The sequence below is a fragment of the Cynocephalus volans genome, chromosome 14 (genome assembly GCF_027409185.1).
Source record: "Cynocephalus volans isolate mCynVol1 chromosome 14, mCynVol1.pri, whole genome shotgun sequence".
NCBI lineage: Eukaryota > Metazoa > Chordata > Mammalia > Dermoptera > Cynocephalidae > Cynocephalus > Cynocephalus volans.
Genome location: NC_084473.1, coordinates 70,772,970 through 70,791,869, shown reverse-complemented (window position 1 = coordinate 70,791,869; position 18,900 = coordinate 70,772,970). Strand labels below are relative to the sequence as shown.

Below are 18,900 nucleotides of genomic sequence, written 5' to 3'. Positions count from 1 at the left end.
GTCTACTTTGCAGTTCAGAACAGTCTTGCTTTGTACCTATCAAAACACTGCTTCCTTTTACCTAAACTCTATCCTCCCTCAAAATCCTATAACTCTATCTTCTGTTTAGTGAGATGCCCCACAGTTCCTCTGGTATGTAATCTCCCTTGTTGCAATGAATTGATAAATCTAACTTTGTCAAACTGCAGGTTTGTTCCTGGTGATCTTAGGCTGAGTGCACTAAAACATGGGTAATGGGGATATAGAAGTGCTTTATTCCCTCTGTTATTGCACCTCATTTACATTTTCCATAAAATTTCCAAGTTTTTAAAAAGTCCTCACCCCATGGTAATAGTAGGAGCCATGACAGTGTTTGAGATCTGTGGAAGGCAGAATAATAGCCACCCCCCACCCCAGATGTTCACATCCTAATCCCCAGAACTTGTGACTATATTATCTAATAAAATGAAAGAGACTTCTTGGATGTAGGTAAGGCTAAAGATCTTGAGATGGGGAGATTTTGGATTATCCAGGTGGGCCCAGTGTAATCACAAGAGTCCTTAAAAGCAGAGAAGCTTTCCTGGCTGTGATCAGAGATGTGGTGTTACTGACTTCGAAGATGAAGGGGCCAGAAGCCAAGGAATGTAGGCAGTCTCTAGAAGAAATAAAAGGCAAGGAAATGGATTCTCTTCTCAACCTCCAAAAAGGAAAGTAGCCCTGTTGATAATGTGAGTTTAGCCCAGTGAGACCCATATCAGAGTTCTGACCCACAGAGCTGTAAGATAATAAATTTGTGCTGCTTTAAGCCACTACATTTGTGGTCATTTTTCTTTCTTTTTTTTTCTTTTATTTCCTAAACTCTTGGGGATCTATATGCTTTTAGCATGTGTATGGATGTGTATACATATGTATGAATGTGTGTGTAATTATTTCCACATCCACAGCCCTATAGCTCCACAGTTCTAGTTTGGTTGGTTGGTCTAATATGGATAACTTTAGTGGCCTCTAGGAGGAGTGAGAGACAGCTCTAGCAGCTCTTGATGAGTTCTGGAGATGAGACTGGTCAGAGAGAAAGCAGAGGGCACATCCATAGGCAGCCTTTGTAAGTGGATGTTGAGAGAGAACAGTGAGTGTTGTGGTATGAGGATTAAGGACAGCCACAGTGCTTTGAAATTAGTGGTATGTCTGTGTCCCTGCAAAAAAGTAGACAGTGTCCTGCAGTCTCCCCACAACCACATTTCTGGAGAAGTTCTACTTCAAATAAGCTTCATCATTATTATACACACACACATTGTGCATTTTTTCTCACCAAAGGCAAATACTTCCCCTTCCTAAGACCATTACAAGAATTCATTTACAGATCTTGTTTACCCAAAGATCTTAGAAAGGTTAAGAAACCTCTCTGAAACAATTTCCTGGATGTTTAAAATGGGGATACAATGTATAATCCCATTTGTGATCATTTGATATGGCAGCAATAGAAAAGCAATGCAAGATTTCTCACAGGGAGTAAGTAAAGATGGAAATGGGCCAAGGGTGCCCTGGGGGCACCACACTTCAGAGGAGAGGAGAAAAATTCAGCTCAGGAGACAGGAGGCACCAAGTGGTGGGAGAGCCAGAAGAGACCAAAGAAGGAAAAAGTTCTAAGGAGAAAGTGGTCCAGAGAATTTAAACTGCTTACTATTTAAAGTGAGGGCTGAAGGAGGTTAAATCGTCTTTAAATTTTTAAGTGCATGTTATTTCCTTGCTTCATTTTCCCTGTGATTCTAGCATTCGCATATGACAGACAGCCTCCTTCAGATGAATGTTCTTCTCCCTCTCATTAAAAGCCTGAGAGTCTGAGGACTTTCACAACCTCGATATGTTGTAAACCCATGAAGGTAATACTCAGGTTCCAGAACAGCAGGTTTCACCGCATTGTAAGCCAGAAAGAAAAAAATCGCAGTTATTTTTTATGTGTTAATCAGTTATTCGACTCTGGGGGATGGCCTAAACCGAGAGTGAGAACAGCCACCCAGACTTGCCTGACAATGTAGAGAAGGGACTATTTTAGGCTAAATGCTTAGCAGATACTGTCAGTCCTGGTGTGAATTCCACTCCCCAGAATCTACTTTTAATCTCCAAGGTGCCTGAAGGTTTCGGCCTGACTTCCTCCTGTCCTAATCCCCATATTTAAAGACTCCACCCAGACCTACTGCACTCCCTCCTCCCCCGTCCCCAATTCAAGGTTCAAAATTACTGCTGCTCATTAAAATGTTTACTCTCTACAGATGATCTCAGCTACCAATTTGGAAAATGGCAAATTATTTCACATAGGCGGGACTGCTGAAGGCTCTGCCTATCCTAGAGGACATTTACATTCTAAAAGGCAATGTTTACAAATAGAAAGAAATGCTGAATTTGTAGATTTTCAGGCTTTAAGACTAAGTGAAGAATGAGAAAGACAGGAGTGTATTCTTAAATTAAAAATTTACTATCCTTATCTGGCATTGACACTCTGGGCCTAATGCTTCACTCTCATGAGGGCCAGGATACCGGACTTTTTCTCTGTCTGAACACTCTATCCCATTCATTCTTTGTTCTGCATAAGAGTTGTCACTTTCTTAGGGACATTGTCCCAAATATAGGCTCCTTCTGTTAAAGAATCCCATAGTACACCTGTAATTCTTTTGAAATGCTAACCACACCTGCAGTTTCTTGTTTGATGTCTATCACCTTCTCCATTAGATGACAAATTCTGAGAGAAGGACAAGGTCTGCTTTCTGTCATGTTCACTGTTATCTCCTTGGTACCCAGGCTACTGCAGTTACTCATAAGTATTTGCTGATGAATAAAGAGTGAGGGCCTAGTGCTCTTATCCAAGGTCTACTGGCGATTTCTACATTCATGGTCCTGGAAATGTAAATGGGAATTAACTATTTGGGCTCTTCAAAGCTAAATGACTAAAACCACTGAGTTTCCAAAATACTTCAAATACCCTATCTTCATCTCTGGTCTTGTCTAAAGTCTGAAGCACAAAAATGGGACATATTTTCAACAAGGTTACCAAGACAATTCAATAGCGGAAAGAAGTCTTTTCAAAAATGGTGTTGGGACACCTGGATATCATCATGCAAAATAATGAAGTTGGGCCCTTTTCTCATACCGTACACAAAAAATTAATTCAAAATGGAGCTAAAACAATGACTCTTAGAAGAAAACATAAGAGTAAATGGTTATGCCCTGGGTTATTCAAAGCCTTATGAGACACCAGAAGCACAAGTGACAAAAATAAATGAGCTTCATCACAATGAAAAACTCTGTGCTTCAAAGAACACTATTAAGAAAATGAAAAGACAACTCACAGCATGAAAGATAAACTTGTAAATCATATATCTATCTGATAAGGGACTTGTACCCACAATACATAAATAACAACTCAGCAATAAAAAGCCAAATAACCTGATTGAAAAACGGGCAAAGGATTTGAATAGCCATTTTTCCAAATAAGATATACAAATGACCAATAAGCACATCAAAAGATGCTCAACATCACTAGTCATCAGGAGAATGCAAATCAAAACCACAATGATATCACCCCCCACCCACCATGATGGCTACAATCAAAATGACACATATTGATGAATGAATAAACAAAATGTGGTATATCCATAAAATGAAATATTCCACCATAAAAAGGAATGAAGTACTGATATATGCTACAACCTGAATGAACCCTGAAAACATTATGCTTGGTAAAAGAAGCCAGTCACAGAAGACTACATATTATGATTCAATTTATATGAAATGTCCAGAATAGGCAAATCTATAGAGAGAGAAAGTTACGTTGGTGGTTACCTAGAGCTAAGAATAAGGGGGACGCTTGAGGGGATTATAAGGTGTAGGCTTTTTGGGGTGATGAAAATGTTCTGGAATTGTGGTGATGGTCATACAACCCCGACTATACTAAAAAACCACTGAATTGAAAACTTTAAATGTATAGTGTGGGGAACTATATATAGCAGTAAAGCTATTAAAGGCAACAAGAACATACACTGGGGAAAAGACTGCCTTTTCAGCAAATGGTGCTGGGAAAACTGGACATCCATACGCAGAAGAATTAAACTAGACCCGTACCTCTCGCCATATACCAAAATCAACTCAAAATGGATTAAAGATTTAAATATAAGACCTGAAACTATAAAACTACAAAAAGAAAACATAAGGGAAACACTTCAGGGAAGCAGGATTGTGCAAAGAATTTATGAATAAGATCCCAAAAGCACAGGCAACAAAAGAAAAAATAAACAAATGGGATTATATCAAATGAAAAGCTTCCGCACAGCAAAAAAAAAAAAAAAAAAAAAAAAAACAGAGTGAAAAGACAACCTCCAGAATGGGAGAAAATATCAGCAAACTATGCATCTGACAATGGATTAATATCCAGAATATACAAGGAACTCAAACAACTTAACAGCAAAAAAAAAAAAAAGTAACCCAATTAAAAAATGGGCAAAGGAGCTGAATAGGCATTTCTCAAAGGAAGATACACAAATGGCCAACAGACACATGAAAAAATGCTCAACATCCCTCTGAATCAGGGAAACACAAATCAAAACCACACTAAGATATCAACTCACCTCAGTCAGACTGGTCATAATCAAAAAGACAGAGAATAACAAATGCTGACGAGGATGTGGAGGAACCCTCCATGCTGTTGATGGGACTGTAAATTGGTGCAGCCATTATGGAAAATAGTATGGAGGTTCCTCAAACAACTACAGATAGAACTGCCATATGATCCAGCAATCCCACTGCTGGGTGTACACCCAAAGGATTGAAAATTATCTTGTCTAAGGGAAACCTGCACTCCCATGTTTATTGCAGATCTATTTACAATAACTAGGAGTTGGGATCAACCTATATGTCCGTCAGCTGACAACTGGATAAAGAAAATGTGGTATATATACATGATGGAATACTACTCTGCCATAAAAAAGAATGAAATTCTGCTATTTGCAGCAACATGGATGAGCTTGGAGAAAATTATACAAAGTGAAATAAGCCAGGCACAGAAAGAGAAATACTGCATGTCCTCACTCATAAGTGGGAGCTAAAAAAAAATAAGTAAAAAAAGAAAGTTATAACAATCACAATAATTCATTGAACTTTCAAAAGGAGAGAACAGAACTGAGTCTACCAGAGGGGAAAGAGGGAGGGGGATGAGGGGTTAGTGAGAAGTTGGTAAAGGGCCACAAGAAATGATTACATTGTGTATTTATATAGTAATTATCCTGATTTGAGCATCACTTAATGCACACAGGTATTGATATTCAACACTGTATCCCACAGATATGTACACTCAATTATGTTTCTATTTTTAGAAAAAATTTTTAAAAAAAAGAAGAAATGGGATCTTTTGGGATATAGCCCCTGCAGTACATTATCTGATTGTGAAAATTCCACTGAAAACCCTTCAGGACAGAGAAAATTAGATGTACATATGCTCATGTAAATATATGTTGTCTAAGAACATCTATAAATTTATTTTTTGTGTGCATTAGGATTTAAGTGAAAATTTTTGATGGGTTGCTAAAATCATTTTAACTATATTAGAACTCACAAGAACGAACAAGAGTACAGCGTACTAACACAACTTCAATTCAAAATAAAAATCTGGGGGGTGGAATTTTAAGTGGAATAAAGAAACTGATAGAGTTTTATTTCAAAACATTACATATTTGTTAGAAGCCAATCTCACACACATTTTCCTGGGTGACTACAGAACTGTCAAGGGCTCAATGCAGGAAATTTGCTCCTGGTGAATCATGGACCTGAAGGCTTCTTGCAAAGGAGCACTTCAATTCCATACAGCCATGTATTTTTCTTCTCTTAATAAATTGTCCTTGAAGTTTGCAGAGCAGCACCAAAATTTTTTTCTTTTCTGCACAGAGAGATTCACTCCATTAAGGTCATCTGAAACCCACAGGGTAAAGTATTTAGAGAAAGCCAGAGTGCTGGGATGACCGACCCTAAATGTTAGATGCTGAACTTTTGGGTTCTTGATGTTTTCTTTCTTCTTTTCGGCCAGGTTCTTTAGCTCTACGACAAAGGACTAAATCTTCCACCCATCTCCTGCACCAGTGGTGGGTAGGAAGAGACAAATGAGCTTCCTGGAGTTCGGCCTCCATTTCCTAGCTCCAGAGGCTCATGCTTGAGTGCCCACCCACTCCTGAGCCACTTTATTTCCCTTCTCCATTCATGGCAGGGCTTGGCTGAAGGGTCTAGGAGCAATTCTTACACTGGCATGCCAGAAGGAATAAAGGAACACACAGAAAGTCAGGCTGGTGAAGGATTTAAGAATAAAAGCTATGACTTTTCTCAAGTGAAAATTACTAGTCTAGAGGGGAGTTAGAGCAGGTGTCAACAGATACATACTGAAATAAATGAACGACTGGATTAGAAAGTAAACTTTATTTTCAGTGTCCTTGAGATATTAAAAAAAGACCGGCAAAATCTAAAGATAACACAAACCATACCCGAGTGTCAGAATGCTTTAGGGGTAGTAGGGGATGGGGATGGAAAGGCGGCTGGGATGCCCAACATTTTTCTAGCTTCAGAAAGTTAGAGAGCCCAGACCACAGCAAGAACATCATGGTACTGGTTACAGATTCCTTACAAAGGTGTTTACCTGTGGGAAAGAGAAAAATCAAAAGTTAAATTTCACATTTTTAGCAGACTACTCAATATTCCACCCACAATGCATATGTAGCCAAGCCCATGAGGTTTTCGTGAGGAAGGGAAAGTAGGCATGGGAAGTAATGTGAGCTGCCCAGTGTCACGTAGCATCAAATGGCAGAGCTGGGAACAGAATCCAGAAGTCTCATTTCCCTAGTTTTAGAATACCTTAGAGGAGGAAGTCAGCTGGCAAGCACATGTGACAAGTCAATTATTTAACAATTATTAGCCCAATATACTTTAGAGAATAGGGATTATATCTATAACTTGTATAAGATCCCATTGGCTTTGGAGTATAAAATGCAATTTGAGATACAAAGCACAAGACCCATTATACTGAACTTTGAAGCAAAGACCAGAAAGATAAAAGTCCAACAAAGGAAAACCACTAGACACCAGGAGTTAAAGTCCTTCCCACCTTTCTAATAAGTTCTTCTTGTTTGGTTACTTCAGAAAAGTCATCATTGACATCCAACACCAGCACTGGAATGTTCAACAGATCCTCAAAGTGGAGCCTGTAAGAAGTATGAACATGTGGGGGAGAGAAAAAGAAAAATCTTGAGCCAAGTTTCACATACTACTAACCAAGTCTTAATTCAGAGATCTAAATTCATGTGGCTTCTCAATGAAACTCCATGTAAACAGCATTTTTAAAAAAGAGTTCAATAAAGTTGGCTGGAACGAGGAAGGTTGAGATTTCTCTTTAGTCTTGAGACTGACACTGAAGGTCAGAGCTCCGAAAATTTTAAGTGGACAACATATCAAGCCTGAAGGGAGGACAGGCAGAAACTAGAAATGTCAACTTAGTAAAATCAACAATTTCTCTGAAATTTTTCAGCCCTTCACCCTGAGCCAACTATCTCCATCACCAATCACAATGTTTAATCTAGGGAAGCATTAAAAAGAAGAAGAAAAAGCTGGAGAAATAGAATCTAATAAAAAGTCCCTTGGAATATACAGATTATATCCAATATTAAATTTCTGAGTTGGAAAATGCCTGACATTTCCAACCATTTCCAGTACATTCTGAACCTTCTCAAGGGGCTGCATGTTGAACTTCTTGTTTTTGACAACTGGCTGTAGGGAGGCAGTCTCAGTCTGATACTGCTCTTCTTCTCACTTACTTAGTTGTCTTGTCAACAAACCAGGCTTCGTGTTGACCATGAAGCTGCTTGAGATAAGCCAGCTCGATTCCTTTCTCTTCCTCCCTGGCCCTCCGGTACAGTCTCTTCAAACAAATCTAAAAGACAATACCCCAACCCCCGTTAAGCTCTTTTGCTGTTTTGGCTGTTATAAGACAGTCTTGGGGACTCTGAGACCCACTCATAATGTCTCTCTTGGATACTAGAAGCCATGACTTTGCTTCTGCTGTCTTCTTTCCTTATTCAACCAGAAGACATACACCATTCTCTCTACCTCTACATTAAACCTGCTCTTTCTCTGGAGTATCTTAAGCTGGCTAATGGCAAACATCATCCACTCAGTATCCGAGACAGGGACCTGGAATTACATCTCTCTCTCCTCCTCTCAACCTCACCTAGAAAGTCACTAAATTCTCTCCACACTTTCTCCAGCTGGTTCTCTCCTTGCCTCCTCTCACCTCTGCCCTATTCCCCATCGCCTCTCATCTGGACTATGGTAAGAGCCTTCTGACTCTGCCTCATGGAGGTGGAGCAGTATATGGAAAGAGCTTGGGCCTTAGAGTCAGAAAGTCCAGGAGCAAACTCCTGTCTTCACCGTGTACTAGCGGTGCAATCATGTACAAAGCGGGTTTCCATTTCCTCATCTTCCACCCACCCCACAGGTCACTGTCAGGGTTCACCGAGGTAAGACATGTCAAGCTCCTGGCAAAAGTTGTTCTCTCCTTCCAGTTTGTCCCTTCCAGTCCACTCTTCCATAGTATTGCAATATAATGGCATTACTTTCCTTGCTTAAAATACTTCACAGACCCCTTACTACCTACAGCCATAACCTCAGAGTTCAAGGAAGTATAAGTAGCATCATATTAGAAAATGGTAGTAATTTGAAGCCTGACCAGTTAGCTCAGTTGGGTAGAGCATGGTGCTGATAACACCAAGGTCCAGGGTTTGATCCCTGTACCAGCCAGCCACACTGCCTGCACCCCACCTCCCACCCTGGTCCAAAAAAAGAGAAAAAGAAAAATGGCAGTAACTGAAACATTTTTCATATCATGCCAAACACTCGAGTAGAATTCAAAATCTGCATAGGTAAAAGAAAACACACAGGAAAAACAAAAAGCCAGGCTTGAGACTAACACTCCTCCCTTCCCCCTTTGCAGGGTGTGCATATTTCTACTCTCTATTCATCTGGTAGAAAAGTCTGAAGCACAAGTGTTCAGAGAATGATGTCTTCTTTACTTGTCACATAAGGTCACCCCTCCTCCTTCTCAACTTCCTTAGCTCCTCCCCTGGACTCACGCTAGCCCAACCCACCTCCTTCCTGTGGGACAGGCCAAGTGCTTTCATACCTCAAAACTTTTGCTCCAAATGTTTGTTTTGCCTGAATTGCCCTTGTTCCTTCCTCTGCCTGGCAAACATTTCATTATTCAATGTCATCTGTCCTGGGAAGAATAGATGGATTAACCCATTGATTTAGGACTTCTCTCTTTCAAATAACTTTAAACTTTATTCCCAAATATAGTACACAATATTTCCAAAGACTTGAGGTCTTTGCTGTTTCCCTCTTGTCTTGCCTTTCCTCTAAGGAAACAAACTCTTATAAACAAATTTCATTTATGACCTTCCGTCCAACTTTTCAAACTGATGAACAGAGACAGATCTAACAGGTTAATACTTTTAGCTCTTATCTCTTCTCATTCTTCCTTTCCCTAGTCAATTAATAGTTGTTCCAAACTTAGATAAAGTTCCTGCCCCTGGAATATTATAATTTAGTTTGACAATAAGTAAAATATATGCAAAATAGCAAATCAAGGGCCAAACTATGAAGTTTGGAGCCCAAGTGCAGCAGTTCAGATAAGGGAGTTATGGAGTAGCGTGGACTTCAGTGGTCAGAGCAGTGTTTCAAAGAAGAGGCAGGATACTCCCAAATTCCCACTGCTGTGGAGCTCCCCTTTTACCTCTGCCACCAGCCTACTGAGCACCACTCCCAGAGCCAAGCACTGTGCAAGGCTCTGGGGAAACACAGACCACCAGTGTATTTTGGATGAATCAGAGGACAGAGGAGATCTGCACAGGGCACTAGGAGGGCAAAGTGACTGGGGCATACCCAAGAAGCAGGGCCAGCATCTGTCTTATTCAAGGCTGAGCACGGGATCTGACTGAGTAGGTGGTCAATAAATATTTGTTGCACATATTCATTTAACATTTTAATTTCTGGTCTAGTCTCTCCATCTCTACTTATCTTTTTCTCCTTTCATCCTTTCCATTTCTACTTTCCTTCACTCTGAACCTCCCTCTTTTTCTTTCCTTCTTTCTGTCTACCTCTGCAGCCCCACCCTCACTGCTAAAGGCTTACAGACCTTTCCCCCTTGTTCCCCTCCTTTCCTAATCCCGCAGCTTTTTTAATACACCCCTCACTTCTAGCTACCCAGTTCTTATCCCCATCGACAACCAAGATTAATTTTTTTGTATACTTCAGAAATATTTTATTCATTCTTACCCCCACCTTTTCTTTTGAATATATGCATGATGGTACTTCAGAACATTCATGGAAAGATTTGTACTATCCTTTAATTCTATTTTTCCACAAACTTTTTGAAGAAGCTTTTTATAAAAGGTTATCCCACCGTACACTGTTCTTGTTTTTCTTTACTAGCAATATGTCTTAGAGACTGTTAAACACCAGACCAGAAAGAACTTTCTCAATTCTTTTTTATGGCTTCAGAGTTTTCCCGTGTATGGTCGAAACATGATATATTCAACCAGTCCCTGCTGATGAACACTTGGGTTGTTTCCAATAATTTGCCATTACAAACCATGCTGCCTTGCACACAGTTCCTTCTGCCCATGTGTGAACATATCTATGGAATAAATTCCAAGGAGCATGATTAATTGGTCAAAAGATATGTGCACTTGCTATTACAATACTACTGAACTTTCTCCTTAGAGGTAAACCGATTTATATTACCACCAGCTTTAGGATTTCCAAACATATCAAAGCTAACTAATTTTTCTCTCTAAGAGAAAAATATTGTCTGAATTAGTGAAAATGAATTTTTTTTTAATGTGGCTTTATGTTTTCAAGTATACACAAGGGCAGAACAATTCTTTTTATAAAAGCTATTTATAATCATTCTTTGCTTGCAAACGTTAATGCTAACATTGCTCCCTATCTAAATAAGCTAACATTTCCCTTTTTACTATTAATTTGCTTAACAGAGCAAACATTCCCCCCCCCCCCCACAAGTCTAGTAAACTCCTATTTTGTGTATTTGGTGTAATTCTTGCTTTACTGATATGGTTACAACAAACTATTTTTAAAAAACAGTGCAAACAGTGCTTTAGTCTGGCCCCTCTTCATCTCAGTCCTCATGGGGAAGACACAACTGAATGTGAATAGAAAAGACAGTGTATTGTAGGGCTGGCCAGTTAGCTTACTTGGTTAGAACATGGTGCTGATAACACCAAGGTCAAGGGTTCAGATCCCCTTACCGGCCAGCTGCCAAAACAAAGAAAAGACAGTATGGCTGAAATGGGAGGGGAGGAATTCTTTTGCCAATCTTCTCCTTAACCTGCCCCACCCAAGAAGAAGAGCTGCTGTTCTGGTTGTGTGGAGTCAGAGACGGGAACTGGACAGTGTTGGCTAGTGGATTTGGTCACTATGCCTCCCAAGCCCAATCCCAGGTGCTATTTGTTCCCATGTATCTCCTGCATGCTGTCTCCATGCTGCAACAGTCCCAGGTGGGGCTTGCCCTTTGAGGCACACTAGCCTACTGCACTCTCTCTTCCTTACTCCAAGGAGCTGGGTGGGAACACTGAGGCCCAGTCATTCCTCTTCTGATTTTTTTTATTGCTGGCCTGCTTGCTATTTAGAATTTAGGGAAGAATAAGTGGAAAGGAGCAGAAGACCCTACGGAGGTCCATCTCACTTGCTCTAAACTCAGTATTTACTAGAATGCTGTACTGGCACTTTCACAGCTTTTTACATAGAGATACCTTAACTTCTGTTCTGCCATCCCTTGGGTATAATTACCAGTGAATGTCACAGAAAAGGTCAAGGGTGACTTCACGGAAAGATATGGGCATTCCTGGGTCCCTGGCTCTAATGCCATCAAAATAGCACTACAATTCCTATTCAATCCCCACACCGATAAACTTTTTTTCTTTTCTGCCATTAAGTTGCAATAATCCTTCAACTTCCCTCATTCTACCCCTACTGAAATACTTTAATTAGCCTCTCCAAAAAGATATATCAGCCCCCCAATGACAATAATAGTGATAATCACCATCATCATCCCTGTCTCCTCTCAAAGTCATTTGCAGTGCACAAATAAGAAAAGTGAAGACTTTCTTGCTTTCTTTGCTGGGTCCAACCCCTCCACTCTCCAGAAACAAGGGCCTCTGCAGCTGGCCAGGCAGCCTGGTTTCGCTCCCAGGAATGAGTCAGCCCACTTCCTCCTTCACTCCTCCCCAACACAGTTTTCATGGCACCGAGGTAACGGTGCTGCAGTTCTGTTTCTCTTGGAAAAGGTTAGGTCAGTGCTCTCACTCCTAATGCTCAGTCCTCATGCTTCCTTCTGTCCAGCCGTCCTACAACTCCCATGGGAAACATGTCACCTCTTCAAATTCCAATCAAAATCCTCACTCAGTCCAACTCCACAGCACTCTCACTTCTCCTGGGGGCCAGGACTTCTCTCACTCTGAACCCTACACTCAGCTACTTCAAGCTGTCCTTTTTGGCAGGGGGCTCCTCTTCCCCTAATCCCTACCCCTAAAGTATAATCACCTTCATAATTTGCCTCTTCTATTCCTGTTCCCAGGCAATGATGAAAGAAATCACATAAATGTGACCCAGAGGGCCGACATGCAATTAATGCATCTAACTTCAGCTTGGTTCTTTTCATGGGAGCTTCTCAGCTCTCTGACCTCACTGAATCTCTAGTTCAGTTTCATTTTAGACCTTAGACCCTACTTATTTCTGTGGAGTCCCTATGATCTAGCTTCTTTTTCATCTCCAGAAACTCTTGACACAAAGATCCCTAATATCTGGTTCCAGTCACATTCAAGGGCCTCTTTCCTAGCTGCCACCTTACTGAAACATGGACCTTATTTCTAGTCGTCTCCTCTCTGTCTCCTGGGTGTCTATGGGACAGGGGCTCTCCTACTTGTCCTCTGACTCTGCTCAGATTCCCTTCTGTCTGCAAGGCTCAGTCCCATCTCTAAAAACCATGGCCTCTGGCGTGAAGACAGCTTTCTCTCCTTCTAAGATTACATGCTATACCTGGCATCTGACTATATACTAGATATATGTCTAAAAAGCTTAGAGGAACACATCTCAAAAAATACCTCTCACCTTGACTCAAAATCCCACTCCAGAAGAGCCCTAAGAGACCATTTGACTGAACCAATAGATTTTTCAAATAAGAACCCCTCCAGTGGAAAGATTTCAAGGGGCTGCCCAAGATCACTGGCAGTCAGCAGAGACCAAGGACCACTGCTATCTCCAGAGACTTCAGTGCTCCTGCCATGACATCACCCTATTGTGTGCTGGGCTGGTTCCAAAGCCCAAGTCAGGGAGTCATGCAATGCAACTTCTGTAGTCCTTCCTGCCTCAGCAATGGCATCCTCAAGGTTCAAAAAGGGGCCATAAATTAGGGCAGTATCAGGATGAGGTGAAGAAACTCTCCTTTTCTTCCTTCCCACATCCTTTTCAGGAAACCATCAAGACCACTACAGACTCTGATGATTCAGTCAGGGAAGGAAGACCTGAGGTAACTGGCTACAGGTCAGAGTATCCAACCTGCAAACCCTGGGTGATAAAGATAATGCCCAATTTGCTCTATGGTTTTGCTATATCAAGAGGGACCCTTTAATGCCTAGTCAATTGCTTTAGCACTATGCTGCACAAAGCCTGTGGGAAACAGGGTGCTCAACACTAGAGTGGGAGAGGGTTCATTCATTGCTCTCTGTGCTCTCGACAATGCCCACACTCTAATTTCTCCAAACAGAAAAATTAGTGGCTTAGAGAATGTCACCTCTTAGGTTTCATATGGCCCAAAAGTCTAAGGCTTTAGGTTCTGTGTTACCTGGGGAGTAGCCTGGAGGTAGATGAAGCCATGTAATGTGAGCCGGCTGGCAAACTCCCGCAGGAGAAAAGAATGCCAGTCCTGATAGATATGCCATTCGATGTCACTGAGGGAACCATTTTCAAAAAGATTCTTTGCAAAGATATACCTGGTTGGAAATGTAAGTGGGATGGGAGAGGGATTGGGAGGGTGGGGGAAGGAGGGGAGCCAGGGAAGAATGGGAAATGGAATGAAAGGCACAAGAGAGAGAGAAGCAGAAAAATCAATCACCAACTTGTTCCATGTCTGTTCAAACCACTTAACCTTTCTAGATCCTCCTCATCAATCCTTAAGAAATCTGAATTCTTAACCTGTATTTCCCTCCCTGCTCAACACTAAGATGGAAAATAGCATCTAGACTTTAGAGGCTGAAATCACAGCTTTCCAGATGAATTCATTCACTGGGAGAAAAGGGACATTAGAAGAGAATATAACTGGTCTCTAACAATTTTCCCTGCTAGAAATCAGAACATATAGCAAATGGTATATGTAAACTGTAACTTTTGAGATTTACTTATTATTACAGCAAGGCCTAAAACAAATAAACAAACAAAAAAAAAAACAAGTGAATCTAGTATAAAGCGACCCACTACATTTCATTTAAGGACCGAAAGCTTCTGAGTCTCCAGGCTGCTGAGCCATCCTTTTGTCTAATTAAGAAGAAGAGAAAAAAACTGTACTTATGTGATGTCATCATGGAACAGGAAATGTATTTCCTACTAACTTCAGTATTACCAACAAAGCAGACCCTGCTCCAAAGTACATATGAGATCTTGTTTGCTTGCTTCCTCTGCTGGTGAGCTTCTAATTCAGATAAAAGAAAGCTAAAACTAAAAATCAAACTAGCTTTGCCCTTTGCTTACTTCCACAACTAAAGGAGCATCTGGTAAATAGGAAATCATAGTTAAACAGAAACCATTGCTTCAGAAGGGTCAATTCTGCTTTGAAACCTCAGGCATCCTGACACAAAACACAATTTACATCCTAAACAATGAACTCCAGTTTCTAAGGCAACTCTCAGCAACAGGCCACTTCTAGGAAAATGAAATTCAGAATCCTTCTGTACAAATGGCTCAGGGAAGTGCAAGCTGCAAGGCTGTGAGTGTCACCATTAAGAGAATAGATTCCAGGGTAACTTCCAGCATCCTATTCTGGCTGCAATATTCACTAGCTATGTCACCTTGGGCAAGACTCTCAGCCCGTTGTTGTGATGACTGTATGTAATACAAAGTGCTTAGAAGACTGACTGGCACATAGTATTCAAGATACCTGAGTTATTATTATAACTGCTTTTTGCTAGGCTATGAAGAAGCTAATTTAGAAACTACAAAAGTAAACTTCCGAGTCTGGAATGGTTTCGCTATAGTCCAGCTGAAGGCAACGAAGAAAATGGCGACTTTTGTAACTCAAGTTCTGAAAAATGTTTTCAGCTTCTTCACAGATAACTAGTAGATAGAATTAAGATCTTATAAAAAGAAATAAAAGATCCGTTAGTAAGTCCTACAAATGGGGCCCTTGCTTCTCTTGAGGATGAGCACTCCCTTTATTTCTCCAAAGCTGGTGGTGACAGGGCAAGAGGGAGTAGAAGGGTGCAGTGCTGAGGGCTAAGGGGAAGGGAACCACTGCAGACTGAATGCAGGAGCTGCAGAGAGGAACAGGGCTTAAGGGCCTAGGACTCAGGGCCTCTGCTCTAAAATCACATGCTAGTGTTTCCTTTAACTCCAACAGAAAAGACTTAGATTTCTTCCACCCTGTAACCCATTCCCCCAAATAACCCATGATCCTCCTCTGGAACACACATCACATGCGAGCATGTGTTCAGTCCCTGTTAGACTATCATCCGTATGAACGCAGGGACTGGGTCTGCCTTATTTAATGCTGTAGCCCCGGGGCTACAGTCCTGGTGCCTGAATTCAGGAGGCATTATTTATTAATTATTTATTAATCCGTGATTAGTGAACACATAAATGAATTTTTAAAAGAATAGAAAGGATCTGACTTACCCTCAGGATTAGAATTTGTAATTAGTTATCCTTTCTGTCTCAAAAATGCCCCCTCTGAAGAAAACACCAACTATGTTGTAGCTGCCCACAGTGTAATCAGTTCTTATTTCTTCCTTTATAAATAAATGTTAAGATCCATGAAGCTTCTTAACAAAGCATTTCAAATTAACAAATTATTTCTACTTTTCTGTTTTCCTCTGAGGGTCTCACATGCCTACCTCAGTAAGGGGCTAGAAATCAAAAGACCAACTGTGAATGTTTCCAAGCACCACAGATGGTTATATGTAATTCAACTTCCTAGTCCGAGAAGCATGGCTTGGAAGAAGAGAGAGGAAATCAGGCTGTCATGTACCTAACAACTGAAAAAGAACTAAAACCCACAGCCCAACCATTTGTAACTCACATGTTTAGCTTTCATAAAGAGTATCCAGCAAGATTTATTTTACATATGTTGACATAGGAACTGGATGTCCACTACAGACTCTGGCCAGCAATAAGCCCTTCACATGAGAAGGGGTCAAAAAAGGCTAAATCCAAGACAGAAGCCAATTTCACATATGTGCTATTTCTGCCTAAACATACTTGCTTGAAGAATGAAAAAGGATGACTCCATCTCTTGTGTTGTTTTAGGAACACAAACTTTAATTCTGATTTTTTCTTAAAGCTTATAACCAACCACTGATTTATTTGGTTTCCTAGAACATACACTGCTACATAAGTGTATATTCTGTGCCTTTTAGCATGTAAAGGTTATACTAGATAGCTACCCACCTGCCTCTATGCCAGAAAATAAGAAAACCTAAGATAATCAGTGGCGATGTGGGAAATTTAATGCATTCAGTTTATGAAAAACACAATTTTCTTCCTTGACATATGATAACTCAGTAGAATTACAACCCTGGAAAAACATGCATAATATTGTCTTTAAAAAAAAAGATAGGGCCGAGCCCGTGGCGCACTCGGGAGAGTGCGGCACTGGGAGCGCGGCGACGCTCCCGCCGTGGGTTCGGATCCTATATAGGTATGGCCGGTGCACTTACTGGCTGAGTGCCGGTCACGAAAAAGAAAAAAAAAAAAGATAATTTTTCAAAGTACAATTTTCAATGACTAGAGCAGTGCATGCAAGAACAGCAAACACACAAAACTGAGCCTGGGGTCTGCGACTGGCAGAGGGCTTAGCATCGTACCTGTCACTGTACACAGACCTCTCAAAGATCTGTACCGGCTTCTCAGCCTTTAAGAGCTTCTCAGTGAAGGGCTCCAGCTGTACTTTCAGGCGACTCATAAAGGAAAATGTCTGGAATGTGTAGGACCATCGTGCTGGCTCCTGGTACATCATATCCAGCAAGTTTCCAAGACTTTGGGTAGTGCAAGCCTGGGGGGAGATTACAAAAGAAGAGAATTCCATAGAAGGCATACTTACTTCATGGTGTACACCCCTGTCCTCTCACAAGCAGGATTAATGATCACTGAGAGAAAGAATTACAAAAGTTTCCTTCCACTAAAAAAATACAATCAGATCTCTCACCTTAGTTGTAGCTACATAATCAGGGAAGACATTTTCCTACCTTATCAGACAAGAATCTGATAGAAGGAGATGATATGCCACCTTTAATATAAAAGAAAAGAGCAGAGAAAGAACTATACATAAAATTAACACATTCACTGATTTATGGATTTGTGGAATCTGTCTGGGGAGGAGTTAACAATCAAGAAAAATTTAAAATTCTACATTGTCAAATCTTTCCACTATAATGCTGTGTTGCCTCTCTTTTGAGCTTCCTCTGTGGCCATGTGTTTATAAAACTTCAAGGCAGACAAGAAAGCAACTGCTTAATGGGAAAATCAACAACCAACCAACGAACTAAATAGAATTCTACATCTTTCACAGAAGGGCTACAATTTGTTCAAACAAAGAAGCAAAAACAAAACCTTCCTCCTCCATTCTTAAGACTCTATAAAAGCAACTTGAAGAGATTAACTTACATGGCATGTGCAGGTGAGCACACGTGTGGGATTCTCAGGAGCCCTGGATTCTTTTCTTGGCTTATTACTGACTCAATGCAAAAGTGGGTTTTGCACAAAACACTTTAAATCTGCATTTATTCACTCAATCACCATTAACTGAAGGCCTACGTGGATAAGACACTACACGGGCTAGGTGCTGTAACAGGTACAGAAAAAGGAACTAACATTTATTTCAATGTTCCCTGTGCTATGTTATCTCCTTTAATCTCCACACAATAGCTTCAAGAGGTAGGTACTGTTGTTATGCCCATTTTCCAGAGGGGAAAATCTACTCAGAGGTTAAGTAACTTACTTCTCCAGGATCTCATGGGGATTAAGTGTTGAATAGGAACTCAAACCCGGCTTCCTCTAACCTCTTCATTCAAAATCTCTCCATATAATGGTTAACAAGACATCATTCCTTAGCTCAAGGAGCTCACAATGCAAAAGGGAAGAGGGTGACGAGCATATAAAAAGCTAGAATATAAGGTAGAACATGTGATGAAGGGACAATCACGTATGGTGGAGGGAATCTCAAGAAATTTCTGGAAAAAAGGGGAATTAAGCTGGCAAGTAAATAATGCATGGAATTTCCACAGACGGAAATGGGGATTAAGAAGAAAGCACTTAGGGTGGAGACAAAGATATAGGAGGGGAAAAAAGATTAGACAACAAATAGACCGAGTTGGCAAAATAGCACACTTAGATTCCAAAGAAGGGTTCCAACCCTTTGAAAGGCTTCAGTGGGAGCAATGCATGTAGAGCACAGTGGACCTTTAGAAAACCATTTAACTTAGAGGTGTGTTTCAGATTTCCCTCTTTCCAATCCCCTGACCCACAAACACATACCAGCCTCACAAATGGCCCCTGACTAAGAGCAGGGGGACAAATTTGAATCTCCTCAAGTCTTAGGTGGTATCACTAGAGACT

The 18,900-nt window shown here is 40.8% G+C and overlaps 1 protein-coding gene across 3 annotated transcripts in view; it reads right to left on the bottom strand.

Annotated features, from left to right (window-relative positions):
• Positions 1 to 6,451: 6,451 nt before the first annotated feature.
• DGUOK (deoxyguanosine kinase) overlaps positions 6,452 to 18,900 on the bottom strand; it is a 30,554-nt gene continuing 18,105 nt past the window's right edge. For 2 of the 3 annotated variants that reach the window (XM_063078791.1, XM_063078793.1), the window contains 5 exons: positions 17,151 to 17,338; positions 13,922 to 14,069; positions 7,821 to 7,936; positions 7,115 to 7,211; positions 6,452 to 6,649 (listed from right to left, as the gene is read on the bottom strand). In XM_063078791.1, coding sequence (XP_062934861.1) covers positions 6,623 to 6,649; positions 7,115 to 7,211; positions 7,821 to 7,936; positions 13,922 to 14,069; positions 17,151 to 17,338 — 576 coding nt within the window. In that variant the 3' untranslated portion in view covers positions 6,452 to 6,622. The remainder of the gene's footprint in view (positions 6,650 to 7,114; positions 7,212 to 7,820; positions 7,937 to 13,921; positions 14,070 to 17,150; positions 17,339 to 18,900) is intronic. The other variant, XM_063078792.1, reaches the window with a different exon arrangement.